The sequence below is a fragment of the Panicum virgatum genome, chromosome 9N (assembly GCF_016808335.1).
Source record: "Panicum virgatum strain AP13 chromosome 9N, P.virgatum_v5, whole genome shotgun sequence".
Classification (NCBI taxonomy): domain Eukaryota; kingdom Viridiplantae; phylum Streptophyta; class Magnoliopsida; order Poales; family Poaceae; genus Panicum; species Panicum virgatum.
This window is the reverse complement of record NC_053153.1, coordinates 12,101,033-12,114,024: the sequence shown is the minus strand read 5'-3', so window position 1 is coordinate 12,114,024 and position 12,992 is coordinate 12,101,033. Positions and strand designations below refer to the sequence as shown.

General features: G+C 45.0%; 1 protein-coding gene and 1 long non-coding RNA gene across 3 annotated transcripts in view; both read right to left on the bottom strand.

Annotated features, from left to right (window-relative positions):
• Nucleotides 1–5,522: 5,522 nt before the first annotated feature.
• On the bottom strand, nt 5,523–6,613 carry LOC120687675 (germin-like protein 3-6). Its single transcript, XM_039969703.1, has one exon. The coding sequence runs from the start codon at nt 6,522–6,524 to the stop codon at nt 5,838–5,840; it is 687 nt and encodes a 228-aa protein (XP_039825637.1). The 5' UTR covers nt 6,525–6,613; the 3' UTR covers nt 5,523–5,837.
• Nucleotides 6,614–9,028: 2,415 nt separating this feature from the next.
• The window catches only part of LOC120692901, a 20,326-nt gene continuing 16,362 nt past the window's right edge, over nt 9,029–12,992 (bottom strand). Inside the window, exon 8 of one of the 2 annotated variants that reach the window (XR_005682783.1) lies at nt 9,029–9,217. This is a non-coding gene — a long non-coding RNA (uncharacterized LOC120692901). The remainder of the gene's footprint in view (nt 9,218–12,992) is intronic. The other variant, XR_005682780.1, reaches the window with a different exon arrangement.

Here is a 12,992-nt window from a genome sequence, read left to right as displayed (position 1 = left end):
CAATGATTCCTTTCCTTTTTAGAAAAAAAATTATTCTGCACAATTTTCAATTTTTGAAAAATTTTATTGATTAAAATAGCGGGTTATAGCGGCGATAGCTATAGCGTTTAGAAGCTCCCTTTACGATAAGCCTTTTTCTTCCGCTAGAGAAGCTAAGTTCGCTATTGCAGCATTTAGCGCCGCTAAGGCTCTCCGCAGCGGACTCTGTAAGCCGCGCGCTACCCTGTTTACAGAGCGCCTTTAGCGTTTTTTTCGCTGCAGTGGGGCGCGCTAAGTGGCTCTGGAAAATGGAGTTCGAGCTCCCGCGCAGCATCCGTGGCGCGGTACGGGCGACTCTGGGAACTGACGCGCGCGGGCCCCCTCGTCCTTCCCGCAGTCATCCCCAACCGCACGCCGTCCTCCCGCCCGAGCTCGGCGCCATGGCCATGCGGCCGGAGCTCGGAGCCCGCGCGCCATGGAAGGGGGCGGGAGGAGGGAGGGCCTCGAGCCCAACGCCGCGACGGCGCTCGCCCGCCCGCCCGCCATGGCCCCACGCGGAGGAGGATCTCCGGGGCGCGGTGAGGTCGCGCAGCAGGGGCAGCCTAGATCTCCGGGGCCGGCGAGCCGCGCCGAGGTCTGGGGGTGGCGGCGAGCAGGGCCGGAGCAGAGGGACCGAGCGGTGGGAGCAGGGGAGGAGCTCGGCCGCGCGGAGGAGGCGTGTCCCGCCCGCCGCCGCCGCGAGGGAGCCCGGCGCGCGCGGCCCCGCTCGCCTTCTCCGCCCCTACTCCGTTGCGTGTTGGGGCGACGGCGTCGCGGCCCCCGTCCGGCGGCGGCCCGCCCTGGCCGCTCCGCCCCGCCGAGCCCGCCCGCACCGCGGCGGCGCTGCTCGCTCGCCTGCGGGCCGCTGCGACGCCGAGCTCGCCCGCACTGCGGCGGAACGGAGCTCGCCCGCGGCGGCGCTGCTCGCTCGCCTGCCGCCCCCCCGCCACGGGCGTTCATCTGCGCCGCTGCGAGGCCGCCGCCGGGAGGGGGACGGGGCGGCGAGCTCGGGGGCCGCCAGCTCCGGGGCCTCGGCTCCATGGGCGGCGACGAGCAAGGCCGGTGCCGTCTCGCCGGCCCGCCGCCATGCCGTCATGCCGCCGCGTCCGCCCCGCGGCACGCCGCCGTGCCTCGCGCGCCCCGCCGCCCCCGCGCTGGCGCAACAGGGGAGGGAGGGAGGTGGGGCACGCCGAGGCCGCCCGCCGCGGCCGTCGGCCATCGGCCGCTCCGCCCCGCCGTGGCCGGCGCGCCGAGGAAGGGAGGGAGGGAGAGAGAGAGGGGCCGCGGTGGTGGGAGAGAGAGTGGGGAGGGAGGGGGTAAAAAAGAAAAAATAATTATGACACGTGGGCCCCACTCGTGGTAGTTGGTATAGAGTAGAAATTTAGAGAGCGAATGAACGTGGAGAAACTGAATATAGAGAGAAGAATCTTGATGACCAAATAAAAATATTCTTTTTGGAGAGTGAATTTAGAGAGTGACGAGTGCAGAGAGACTAAATGCTGTAGCGGCGGGAAGAGATAGCGCCGAATGCATGCTGGGCTATGTGGCACGCGCGTGTGCGCTGGCGCTCGGCGGCCGAATCGGCAGCTAGCCGGGCCAGTAAATCCCCTCGCGCGCATGCAGGCCTAGGGAAGCAAAATCAGAGCATTCGGCCTGCTGCCTTGGGCCAGGTGCCGATGTACAAATGGCCCACGTAGATGCATGTGATCAGCTGCTTGCGTATGACATGTGCTTTTCTAAAGTTCGCTAAACTGATTAGCGGCGCTATTAGCTCGCTATAGCGGCTCTTAGAAAATTTATAACTTATAAATATAATTTGTAAGTATAATTTTTTGCACAACTTCGCTGAAGCCAGATTCTTATCATAACTTTTTTATGATATACATAACTTTTACGTATAACTTGAAATTAATAATTTTTTAGCACAACTTTCACAGTACATACAAAATTTAATGCGTAGTTTTCTAAACTAATTTATAGAGGATAAATTTTCAACACAAATTGTATGAAGATGTTATCTGGAAGATTTCTCACACAACTTTTTTACGCAAAGTTTATCATGCAACTTCTAAACACAAATTTTGGTATAATTTTTTAGTATGATTTTCATATAAAAGTTGTCAAGAAAACTTCAAACATATAGAAGGTAAAAGGAAAAATTGGAATATAAAATAATAATAACACTTATGGAATGTAAAAGGAAAAATAAAAAAAGAGAAGAGAAATAAATACCTGTGACGTCACTCACGTGGAGTGAGTGGAAATTACCCGTGGGGGTGGAACGGCGCATCGTGTGCCAGGAAGCCTCCCAGCGCGCGCATGTTAGAATTGGGTTTGTTTAGTTGTATAAAAATGAACTTGTAAAGCACTGTAGCACTTTCATTTATATTTAATAATTATTGTCCCGCCATGGATTAACTAGGCTCAAAAAATTCGTCTCGCAAATTATAGACAAATTGTATAATTAGTTATTTTTTAGCTATATTTAATATTTCATGTATGTATTCAAAAATTTGATATGACGAGAAATCTTGTAAAGTTTTGTAATTTTGAAGAAACTAAACAAGGCATTGGATTTCCGCATCTGCTTGCATACATGCGCTGCCAGTTGCGGGCTGCGGCGGGGGGGGGGGGGGGGGGGGGGGGGGGGTCGGCCGCTTCACCGGCCCATGTAAAAATTGTCACCGCACAATTTCTGTCCTCGTATCTCTCTCTCCCACATCCAGCAATGCAAGGCCGGTGGCGGAGCGGGAGGTCCAACTCAACCGAAGCTGTTTGTTCAATTAGGAAACCGAGGTCTACGATGAAAATTTGTATTCTCATGCTCATGAGAAACCGTATTGAGGTGATGCGCTTCAGTCTACTACAGTGATTAATTTGCTAATCAAGTGAATAAGGAGTTGCACATCCTTCCCCCAAACAGCAGTTTACTAGTGAAAGAAATTGCAGAGGTTTTCCTGTGCATAACAAACTACATCCGGATCCTATTTACAAGAGAAAAAGCTTACAAGGCACCAAACAGAGCCTCGCAGGATTATTTCCAGGGTGAACACTGAACAGTACCTCGACGAAAAATACATAATCGATCATCCAACCTCAAATGATTACTACTTATAAGTTATGTTATATTTAAAAGGGAGGGAGTAAAGTTTTGTGTCCACAATCAACCAACTCAGCATGGCCATCCATGAACTTTGCACGCTGTTCATAGCCGAGACCTAAAATATATGCAAGCCTATTCTGATACACCCACATAATCAGTTGTTAACTCGCCAGAATTAATTTCCTTTACTTCATTGCTACTGCCACAAGTCGTTTCATCATATATAATCAAAGGAATAACACAGTAATTTTCCTGAACCATAACGACGATCTTATCGCCACACTGCCTCAGTACTGGCTGGAGCAATATATTGCCATGAATTATACCCACCCTAGTAGCAGTTGGACCTTTTCTCATAAATAAAATTATGAGATCAACATATTTTAAGGACAGAATATGAAGACAAACATACCACCGTCAGGATTTTACTAGAATTAACAAAGTAGGCTTAAATACGAATTTCTAAATAAGAAAGCTACGCTCAAATATACCAGCACGAGCATTCAAAAACTCTGCACATTTGACATCCCTGCTGGCATCAAAATAGATGCAATCCTCCTCGCAAATGCCAGCAGAATCAGCAATAAGGCTTTTGCCACTGTCACCAACTGTCAAGCCACCCAAGTCCTGGCAAGCCATTCTCTCAAAAGCAATGTCACAGCCAATGTTTTTTTCGCGAACGTGCCTGAGCACGTATTTCATTAAGAGGAAGAAGCAATCTTAGCCAATGTACTTTGTTAGATCTGGATGAACAATCTTAGCCCCTTCATTCTCACAATAAAAGCAACGACCTTCTGCTATAAGAAAAAGAATAAGAACAACTGTCAGGTCTAGCAATGAAGAAAAGATCTATCTAAAGAAAGGGTTATATCATTGCTTACATAAGAACAACGATAAAGAACTAACAATAGCATAGGGCAATAGTACAGAGAACCACATGTGCATGCACACACGTGTTTTCGTTCCTAGCCAAATAGTGAGCATGCTCTAAATGTTTTCATGGTAGGTGAAGCGCTAAAAGACCAATGTATCTATGTGGTGCTCTTGAATACGATCTATGGCGAGCGGCATCATATCCACCAAGTTACACATGGCAATAAAACCATAGGTTGCGGGTGATAAGCAGGTAGTGCCATCACTGAAAACCCCGGTGTCACAACACTTCTGTGTTGCTCAATGAGGGAATCAGGTGCCGTTCGAGAACAATCCCCCTCCCAGGTGTTCCTAACCTATTAATATACATAGATTTAATCATGAAAACATTCATAACATAGAGTTTAATCATCCCAAATTTCTTAAGTAACATCATCACTTGTATGAGGAGAAACTAAAAAAAACACGTTGGTATAATAGATCATATTCAGCGTTAATACATTTTCCAGAATTCTTCCAAGACTATTAATTAGCATGTGTTTTGGCAGGTTGAGAGCAACTCTTCACCATCTCTTCTAATAAAAGCAGATATGCATGCCTGGGAAGGGAGGGTACTACAGCTCCATCTAATAAAATACTTTACTACACCCTCAGAACTTATCACTGAAGTTCAATTTTCAACAGTCAACTACAAAACCGGATAACATAGGCTATCTAACTATTGAAACCGGACAAATTTGGACCTTCGATGGTTTCCAAGGTGGTTTTGTATTTTTTTTAAAATAAAAATTCTAATTAGCTTTAAAAAATCAAAACTAATTCATTTTCAATTAAAAAATATGAAACTAGTACCAATTTTTTTCTAAAAATATAACCTATTTAGAAACAATAGACATAATTACAAGCAACTAAATATTATAAAAATAAAAAATTGGATCTAAATAACTGAAAAGTATCATACCAATAGATATTTTACATTTTTAGAAAAAAATTTATACTCATTTTGTACTTTTTTTATTTAAAATAAATTACTTATGAATCTTTTAGTTTAATTTTGAATATTTTAATTCTCACAAAATAGAAATCCACCTTCAAAACCACCTAAAGGGCCAAATTTGTCCAGTTTCAACAATCAGATGATCTTTGTTATCCAGTTTTGTAGTTAAATCTTGAAAATCGAACTTTTGTGATAGTTCAAGGATGTAAAGCGGGCTTTTCCCTTGTTTATATAGCCAACTTTATTTTCAAGTTCTGTTCTGGGTTACTAATAATCTGCACTCTTTTGTTTATCTTTTGTTTTTCTCTCCGAAAGATACTCTTTCATTTATCAAGTACTCCATTCCAAATTGTAGATCGTTTTAGCAAATATATATACATAAATTATAGTATGCACATAGATATACATTATATCTAAATATATAGCAAAATATATATATCTAGATTTGTTAAAATGACCTACAATTTAAAACGGAGGGAGTATCAATGAATGGCGAAGCTCCTACCACATTTTATTTTTAAGAAGAAAATATCCGATTCCATCGCATTGATTGGTTTCTTAGACATAATCAAACATTAAAAACACACACATATGTAGTTTCATTTGTTACATTACACATGAAAAATGAGCAAATACATTTTTATTCCCCGAACCTCGAGGCCATCTAACTTATTCCTTATTATCACGACCCCTTATTAACCGAAGCATAATTTCTGACATCGACATTATTTATAGCTGCCTGTGACATCAAATTGTAGTACGTTGTTGATCCGGATGGGCATCGACCGATTGCCTACGGAGGATAAATCCGCGAAGCCATGGTGGGACCAGCCGGCTCTCACTTCATCAGTACCCACCGGTGAACTTGGACTTGAGGAGATCGACGACCTCGGCGTCCACCCGGAGCGCCTTGACGAGCACCGGCGTCGGGATGGGCGGGGAGGACCCGAACAGCGTGAGCGGCACAAAGATGATGCCGGGGTTCTGGCTGTTGAAGGACACCACCATGGTGGCCGCCTCCTTGCCGACGTTGAACTGGAAGTGCATGAGGCCGCGCGGGATGACGAAGGTCTCGCCGGCGCGGACCACCTTGGAGTAGTACCGGTTCCCGGAGTCGAGGCTGCCGATGATGCCCACGAGGAGCTCGCCGCGGGTCACCAGGCCGACCTCGGTGGCGCGCGGGTGGATGTGCGGCGGGTTGGTGCCGCCGGGCGCGAAGTCGACGCGGTTCATGGACACGCCGAGCGTGTTCACGCCGGGCCACTCGGACACGTCGAGCTCCGTCACGTTGGAGCCGTTCGGGTTCGCCAGCGGGTCGCCCCCGGTGGCGATCCTGGTCGAGAAGAGGAACTCGTCGCCCGCCGCCGACGGCGGCAGGCACGGGTGGCCGTTCACCGACGGCGTGCCGCTGAGGTCGGCGACGCAGAAGTCCTGGAGAGGGTCGGGGTCGGCGGCCATGATGAGGAGAGGAGCCAGCAGCACCAGCAGCAGCGTGGCGGACAATGCTGTTAGGGCTTTGTTGAAGTGCTCCATTGCTAGCTAATGAACTAGCTAGGGCTAGTGAGAAAGCAGCTAGCTGGTGGTGACTGGTGTGTTGTGGAGAGCTGATGAGGTTGCAGGGAAACCATGGTGCCCTTTTTATAGGGGCGCACGCTGAAAGATGACAAGCTATCGTTCGTACCTACGCTATCAATTCTCGAGACCACCATTTGGAACAAGCTAATTGGTCTGTAACACACCTGGACAGCTGGACACCCATTTTTTCAGCGACAAAATCTCCATGTGACAAAAAAAAAGTAGACAAATTGAGCTGCTCATGCCGTGCTGCTGTCGTTGGTCAAGGCCATACCGGCTGCTAAGGAGCGTACGTGGAATATTTGTTGTGCATGCAGACACCGAGAGAGCTACAAAATCAAAACTTACTGGAGTACTGCACTTGGCCACGCACCTTTTTGTTCTTGTTCCGAGTTCAGATTCTCGCCGGGCACGGCAGCTTCGGGTTGATCAACACATCACTATCCATGCTAACTTGTAACGGCCACAAAACATTTGCTCAGGCCGCACTTCGGAAGTAACACAGGACGAGAGCAAATTTCAGAATGGCAGTCAACATTTGTAGGTGGCGGCTATGGTTTTGGAGGTGGCGGCTACAAATGTCGAAGCTTACCTTGACACAGGACGAGGCATACTCTTCTCTAAGTGGTAACAAGATCGGTTTTTGGAGAGTAACAGTTATCAGAAAATGGACACAGAACGGCACAGTTTTCCAGCTTCCAAGCGAATGCAAGATGATTAGTTCAGGAGCTCTGGGGCTGTTTGAAAATGAGATACTTCAAAATTCCACAAATTTGCTCGAAGGAGAAAGGACGCGTTGAAGAATGGAGATACACATAATAGTAGCTGGAGTATGCGTTAAATTGTGCAGGATGTTGGAAATATGCGTTTAAAGAGACCAGATTTCAATTTGAGGCAAAATAGAAGTAACATCGCTACTGCTATCTCAAACAGGATTGAAAACTGATAGAGTAAAACAAACCGAAATATAGTCATGTTAAATTCGATTACTCTTACCAAGCAGCGCTCCGTCCACGTGAAGAGACAATGTAGTGCAGATTGTAGCAGTGCAGAACGTAGTCGATCGGCCTAGAGCGGTCACGCAATTGCGCTGCTATAACAGAACCGCCCAAATTAAACCGGCTTAAGTGCGCTAACTATCATCTTAAGCGTTAATCAAGTTACCGCGCACTTAAAATGGTGTAATCTAGGAGCCTGTTTTGTTAAGAATCGAAAACACTGGAAGTCTTGCACGAAGATGAGCACATATGATTACAAGCAAACAGAAAATTTTCAGATTTAAATTACAAACCAGAGCTTTACAAATTAAGTTTAAGAAAATTTCCAGAGTTTAACATGCAGCGGAATTTAAATAAAGCTTGGTTTGAAAACAACGTTATCTACAAAGTCATGAGGACGTCACATCGAGCCCACCGATGTGAATCCTAGTTAGCTTCAACCAGCAGCAGCTACCTGAAAACATGGTAATGACAAACCCTGAGTATACTAATACTCAGCAAGACTTACCCGACTAGTGGTATATACTTAGCCGACTCCTAGACATGCAAAGCTTTTTGGCTCTGGAGTTATTTTGCTAAAAAACTACTAATAGTGGATCCTTACTTTCAGTATTTTAGCTCAAGTTTATTATACAAATACCAACTAGGTTTGCACCAACATCTAGAGCAATTATGGTGGACTACATTAAGCCTCCAACAATAACATCATCATATTCATCTCATCATCGTTCCATTCTCATTCCAATTCTTACTACGATGTGACAAAGAGATCAAGGCTCTCATATCCGTGAGTCATGGCGAATCGATCCGATTTAACCTTGCAATGTGGACCTAACTCACATGACACATGCAAGCCACACTAGACCACACATGTCAATTGTTCCCATCATTACCACGACATCTGAACCATGCTTGCCAAAACCTGGGTGAAGGGCCCCTCACGGCGAACTCCTAGAGAACCTGAAGGTGATACACAACCCAACACCGCCATCATCCCACGCCCAGAATAACAGGTCTCAATTCAAAGTATCGTTGTAAATCAGGTCTACAGTTTACCGGTTTCGACTACCTCCTACTTTTGGTATGTGGTTAGTACTGTTCAATCCTCGATCAACACTGCCAACAACGGTGCGGTCCTTAACCGACATAGGCGGAGTCTTACTTTCCATTCATTCCATATCCATAACCAAATTCATCTCCTCCTGGTCTCCATTTTCTTTCCTCATTGATTCATTCTCCAGCAGCTTTTTCATAAGTAACAAGACCTATATCTCGCGAGTGACAGGAATCACTCGACTTGTACCGAATCCCTAATTAGCAAAGCATTTCTAACGACACCTGCATAATAGTATAGACACATAGGTACCTAGGGAGAGACATACATACTAGGGTTTCATTCAACTCCTAGAGAACTTAATGCACAATACTTAAATAAATAACCATTGTATACTGAAATTAAGGGTTATGCTCCGGGGCTTGCCTGGGGTAACACTAAGTTAGTGTTGGTTAGATGATGCTCGGCGAGCAATCTTCCTTTGGTCATGCACATCGGGGTCCATCCGTCCATCTTCTAGATGCGTCCACAAAACACCGTCTTGTGGTTCGGTTCCATCGTCACGTGCTTCACGTCCACGCGTTGTACATCTAGCGTACCTAAATGAGATGCAAAAATGCTGATGCATGAACTTAAGGAAAACATCACACAATGCATTTAAAAGACATACAAGGCAAGCATAGGGTCACCATTGCATAGTTACTGATGATGCAAGGCAAAACCATGCGATTACAAAGAAAGACATGATGGGGCAATCATTTACCGAGCAAACACAACAAACCAACAAGCTCAAAAGGAAAAAGAGTTGGTTCTGCAATATGAGAGTTCGTTCAACTATTTTAGCCTGAGATGTTTCCTTCTAATAGAAGTTACTAACTTGATTAGAAAGACTAAGCATAAACCTAGAGAAAAAAGAAGTAAGCCCTAGACTTTATTTACTAACCAGCAACATAAGTAAGGTACACAGAAACAAGCAACCAACTGGTCCTGACATGGTTAGCATGATTTACACAGGAAAATAATTGTTTTGTTGAGATCACACATGCATAAAGGAATTAACTAGCAACAAAACTTCATAAGATTAACATGATATTGATAAAGCATATCACAGAATTTTTCCAGCATTTATTGATGACAGCAAGTATTTATTTAATCCCTAATAAGATAAACTAAACATAAACAGATCTACACAAAAGTGCACAACATCAGGACCTGAAAATTTTACAGTGGTTTACGCATGCAAAGATTAGCCTACTGCCTGAATTTCAGGATTTTTGGATTACCATAACTGCATATATAAAATAAATAAGCTTAAGCACAAAATAAATTCTAGTAGGGGTAAAACCAACATTTAACATGCATGAGTATTTTTCCTCTGAAGATATGGATCTAAGTAAACTAACAAAATTGAGTTTGCATTTTTAGCATTTTTCTACATTTTTCTATAAATTTACAAAATTTCAGCCAATTTAATAAATAAAAGAAAACCCTAAACAGGGGCTGACAGCTGGGCCCCACTGGTTAGTGAGAGGCCCAGCCCCTGCTCGCGCACGCCATGGCCAGCCTCCCCTGAGCTCACCGTGGAGCACCCCTGCCACTCCCTGCACCGCGCCTCTCTCCTTAACTCGCCTGAGCCTCGTTGCTTCGAGGCAAAGCCTCCTCGCCCCTCCCCTCTCCACTCCCTCCTTTCCCCCAGAGCCAAGAACCCGCACCCCTTCTCCCTCTGCGCCCAGAGCAAGCGCGCCGCCAGCCATGGCCGCCTCCCCTGAGCTCACCGTGGAGCACCCCTCCCCGACCCTCCTCCGCCCGAGATAGCCCTCGGAATCGGTTCCCCACCTCACCCCGAAGCTCTCCAACCAGTCCTCGCCGCCCCTCCCTCACCGGAACGCCGCCTCCGCCGCTGGCCGCCACCGTCAGAGCAACTGCTCTGCGGGGAACCCCCAATCCGGCCTCCCCAACCCCGTCCAAGACCATCTACAGGTCCCTCTCGACGTCCTCTTGCTCATTCCCCTGTTCCCCCTCGCCACCGCCGACCACAGCCGCTGGAAAACGGCCGGCCGCCGCTCCCCTGTTCTTCTACCTGCAGCCAGGGACCTCTGCGTGATTTCTTTTTAGATTCCAGGGGGTTTTGTGCAAGATCCAGGGGCTGTTCTGTAAAACTAGTTTAGGCTTTCTTTATTTCTTGCTGTGAAATTTGAAATTCGTTTAAAAATTGTACAAAAATCGGAAAAATGCAAACTCAATTGTTCTGAGTTCCTCATGAGTAGATCTACAACTTTCTTTACATGAACTTTTCTATTTTCTCAATGTATTTTTCTCTAAGTTAAATGCAATTTTATGTGTCACTTAATTAGATCTCAAGTTATGTGCACTGCATGTCTACCATTTTTGGCCAGTGATCTATATGCTAGTAGGATAGTCTTGTGTAAAAATTTGATGGCCAGTACTCACTCCTAACTTAGGTTTTGAAATAGATCTTGATTAATGCCTAGGTTAAATGTTTTTATTTCCCCAAGTTGTTATACTGTGTTTTCATGCGTTAAAACTTTTACAGTAACTTTACTTTGGTTTCTAATTGCTGTAGAAAAAGTTTGAGAATTTTTAGTTAAGCCTAACTGGGCTAAATGATTTTGGGTAGTGATAAATACATTAAATCATGAAAAATAGTTTCTGTACCTAGAAAAATCTGATATTTTTACCAGAGCTGGTATTTGTGTACTGCATATTGATGGAAACATATGAACCTCTGAAACTTAGTAGAACTACCTGTAGAAATTATTTTGCTTTACTGTAGTTGTACATTGTTCTATTTTTCATGACCTGTGTGAGGCTTAATTAAATGTGCAAATTTTACACCGATCTCATCTTTAGGTAAACAACGTTAAGTAAAAGATTCATTACCAGCACTTGCATAGTTTGACCTGCACAAATTAATTTTGTTTCTAGCAGTGGCTATGTAAAATGTTTTTCATGCTTTTTCTGCTCCATGAAACTAGCTGGAATTTTTACAGTGGTCTACTAATTAGGTTTTGCACCTTTTGTAAAAAATATCATGACCAGAGGCTAAATGTAACTTTACTTCTGAATATATACATGTCTAGCTAGTATATGTTGGTTTACTCGAATTGCTTGAATGGATGAGGTTTGAAACCCACACCTAGTCTCCTTTTATGAGCTAACATAAATGATTGTATAGTAAGGAGATAAATATGATGTCGTACCACTTAACTTGAGTTGTTGGAGTACAACTCTAGAGTGCTTTAATCATAACTTTTTATCATCATCCACTCATGCATGTGCATTCATGTAGATACGACTACTCTCGCTGACGGTACGTACGAGCTGGTGCCGGAGTCCGAGAGTGAGCAGCGTGAAGCTCAAGTTAAATAACTGAAATTGCTGAAGACCTGAACCAAAGTTCAGAAGAGCCCAAGGCTAGCTCTGCTCAGGAAGGCAAGCCCCGGAGCATGTCCTATCTATTTTAAATTTATGCAACTGCTTATATTCATATCTACTTGTGCATTTAAGTTTGTAGGAATTATTTGGAACCCTAGTTGCATAATCTTAAGTACCTATGTTTGAATACTAGCATGTATAGGTCGCTAGTTGGCTATGCTAATGGTTCGGTAGAAGTCGAGTGATTTCCTGTCACTCGCGAGAATTATAGGAGTTGGATGTTTACTACACACTGCAATATAAGGTTTACGGGCGGGGTTGTTGTACTTGTGATACCCCGTCTATTTAGTGAAAATGGATAAAGCCGCGGTGTGTGGTAGTGGTGGTTAAGCGTTTGAACGTACTAACCACATGCCGAGAAATATGGTAATCGGTAAGCTTAAGTAACCGATCGGCCCGGGGAGTGGACTTTTCCCTCACCCTCTTTGAACGTTGTTTCTCATGCGGCCACATGCGGGTGCAAGCGTGGTCACGACCTGGCGTCGACTTTGGCGTGGGGCTCTTGTAGTCGAAGGGGGTGACCCTGATCCATAAGCCGGAAAGAAAGGGGAAAAGTCGCGTGGGTGACTGGGTCCCCATGCGTGTGTGTTAGGTCTGCCTTGCAAGGTTAACAAATTCGATTCGAATCGTCCGCCTCTCACGGATATTGGGACTGTGTAACCCTTTTGCCACATAGAGTAACAAGTGGAATGTATAATGGTGAATCTGGTTGGATGATGAAAGATATTTTTTTTTCTACCATGTATGCTATTGGATAGATGTTAATGTAGAATGGTTAAGTGAACTAGAACTTGAAAGCTAAAATCTAAAAATAAGGACTTACTCTTTATTGCTTTTCGGCAAAACCAAACCCCTCCAGCAAAAAACCTTGCATATCTAGTTGGAGGGCTAAGTATATCCTAGTCGGGTAAGCCTTGC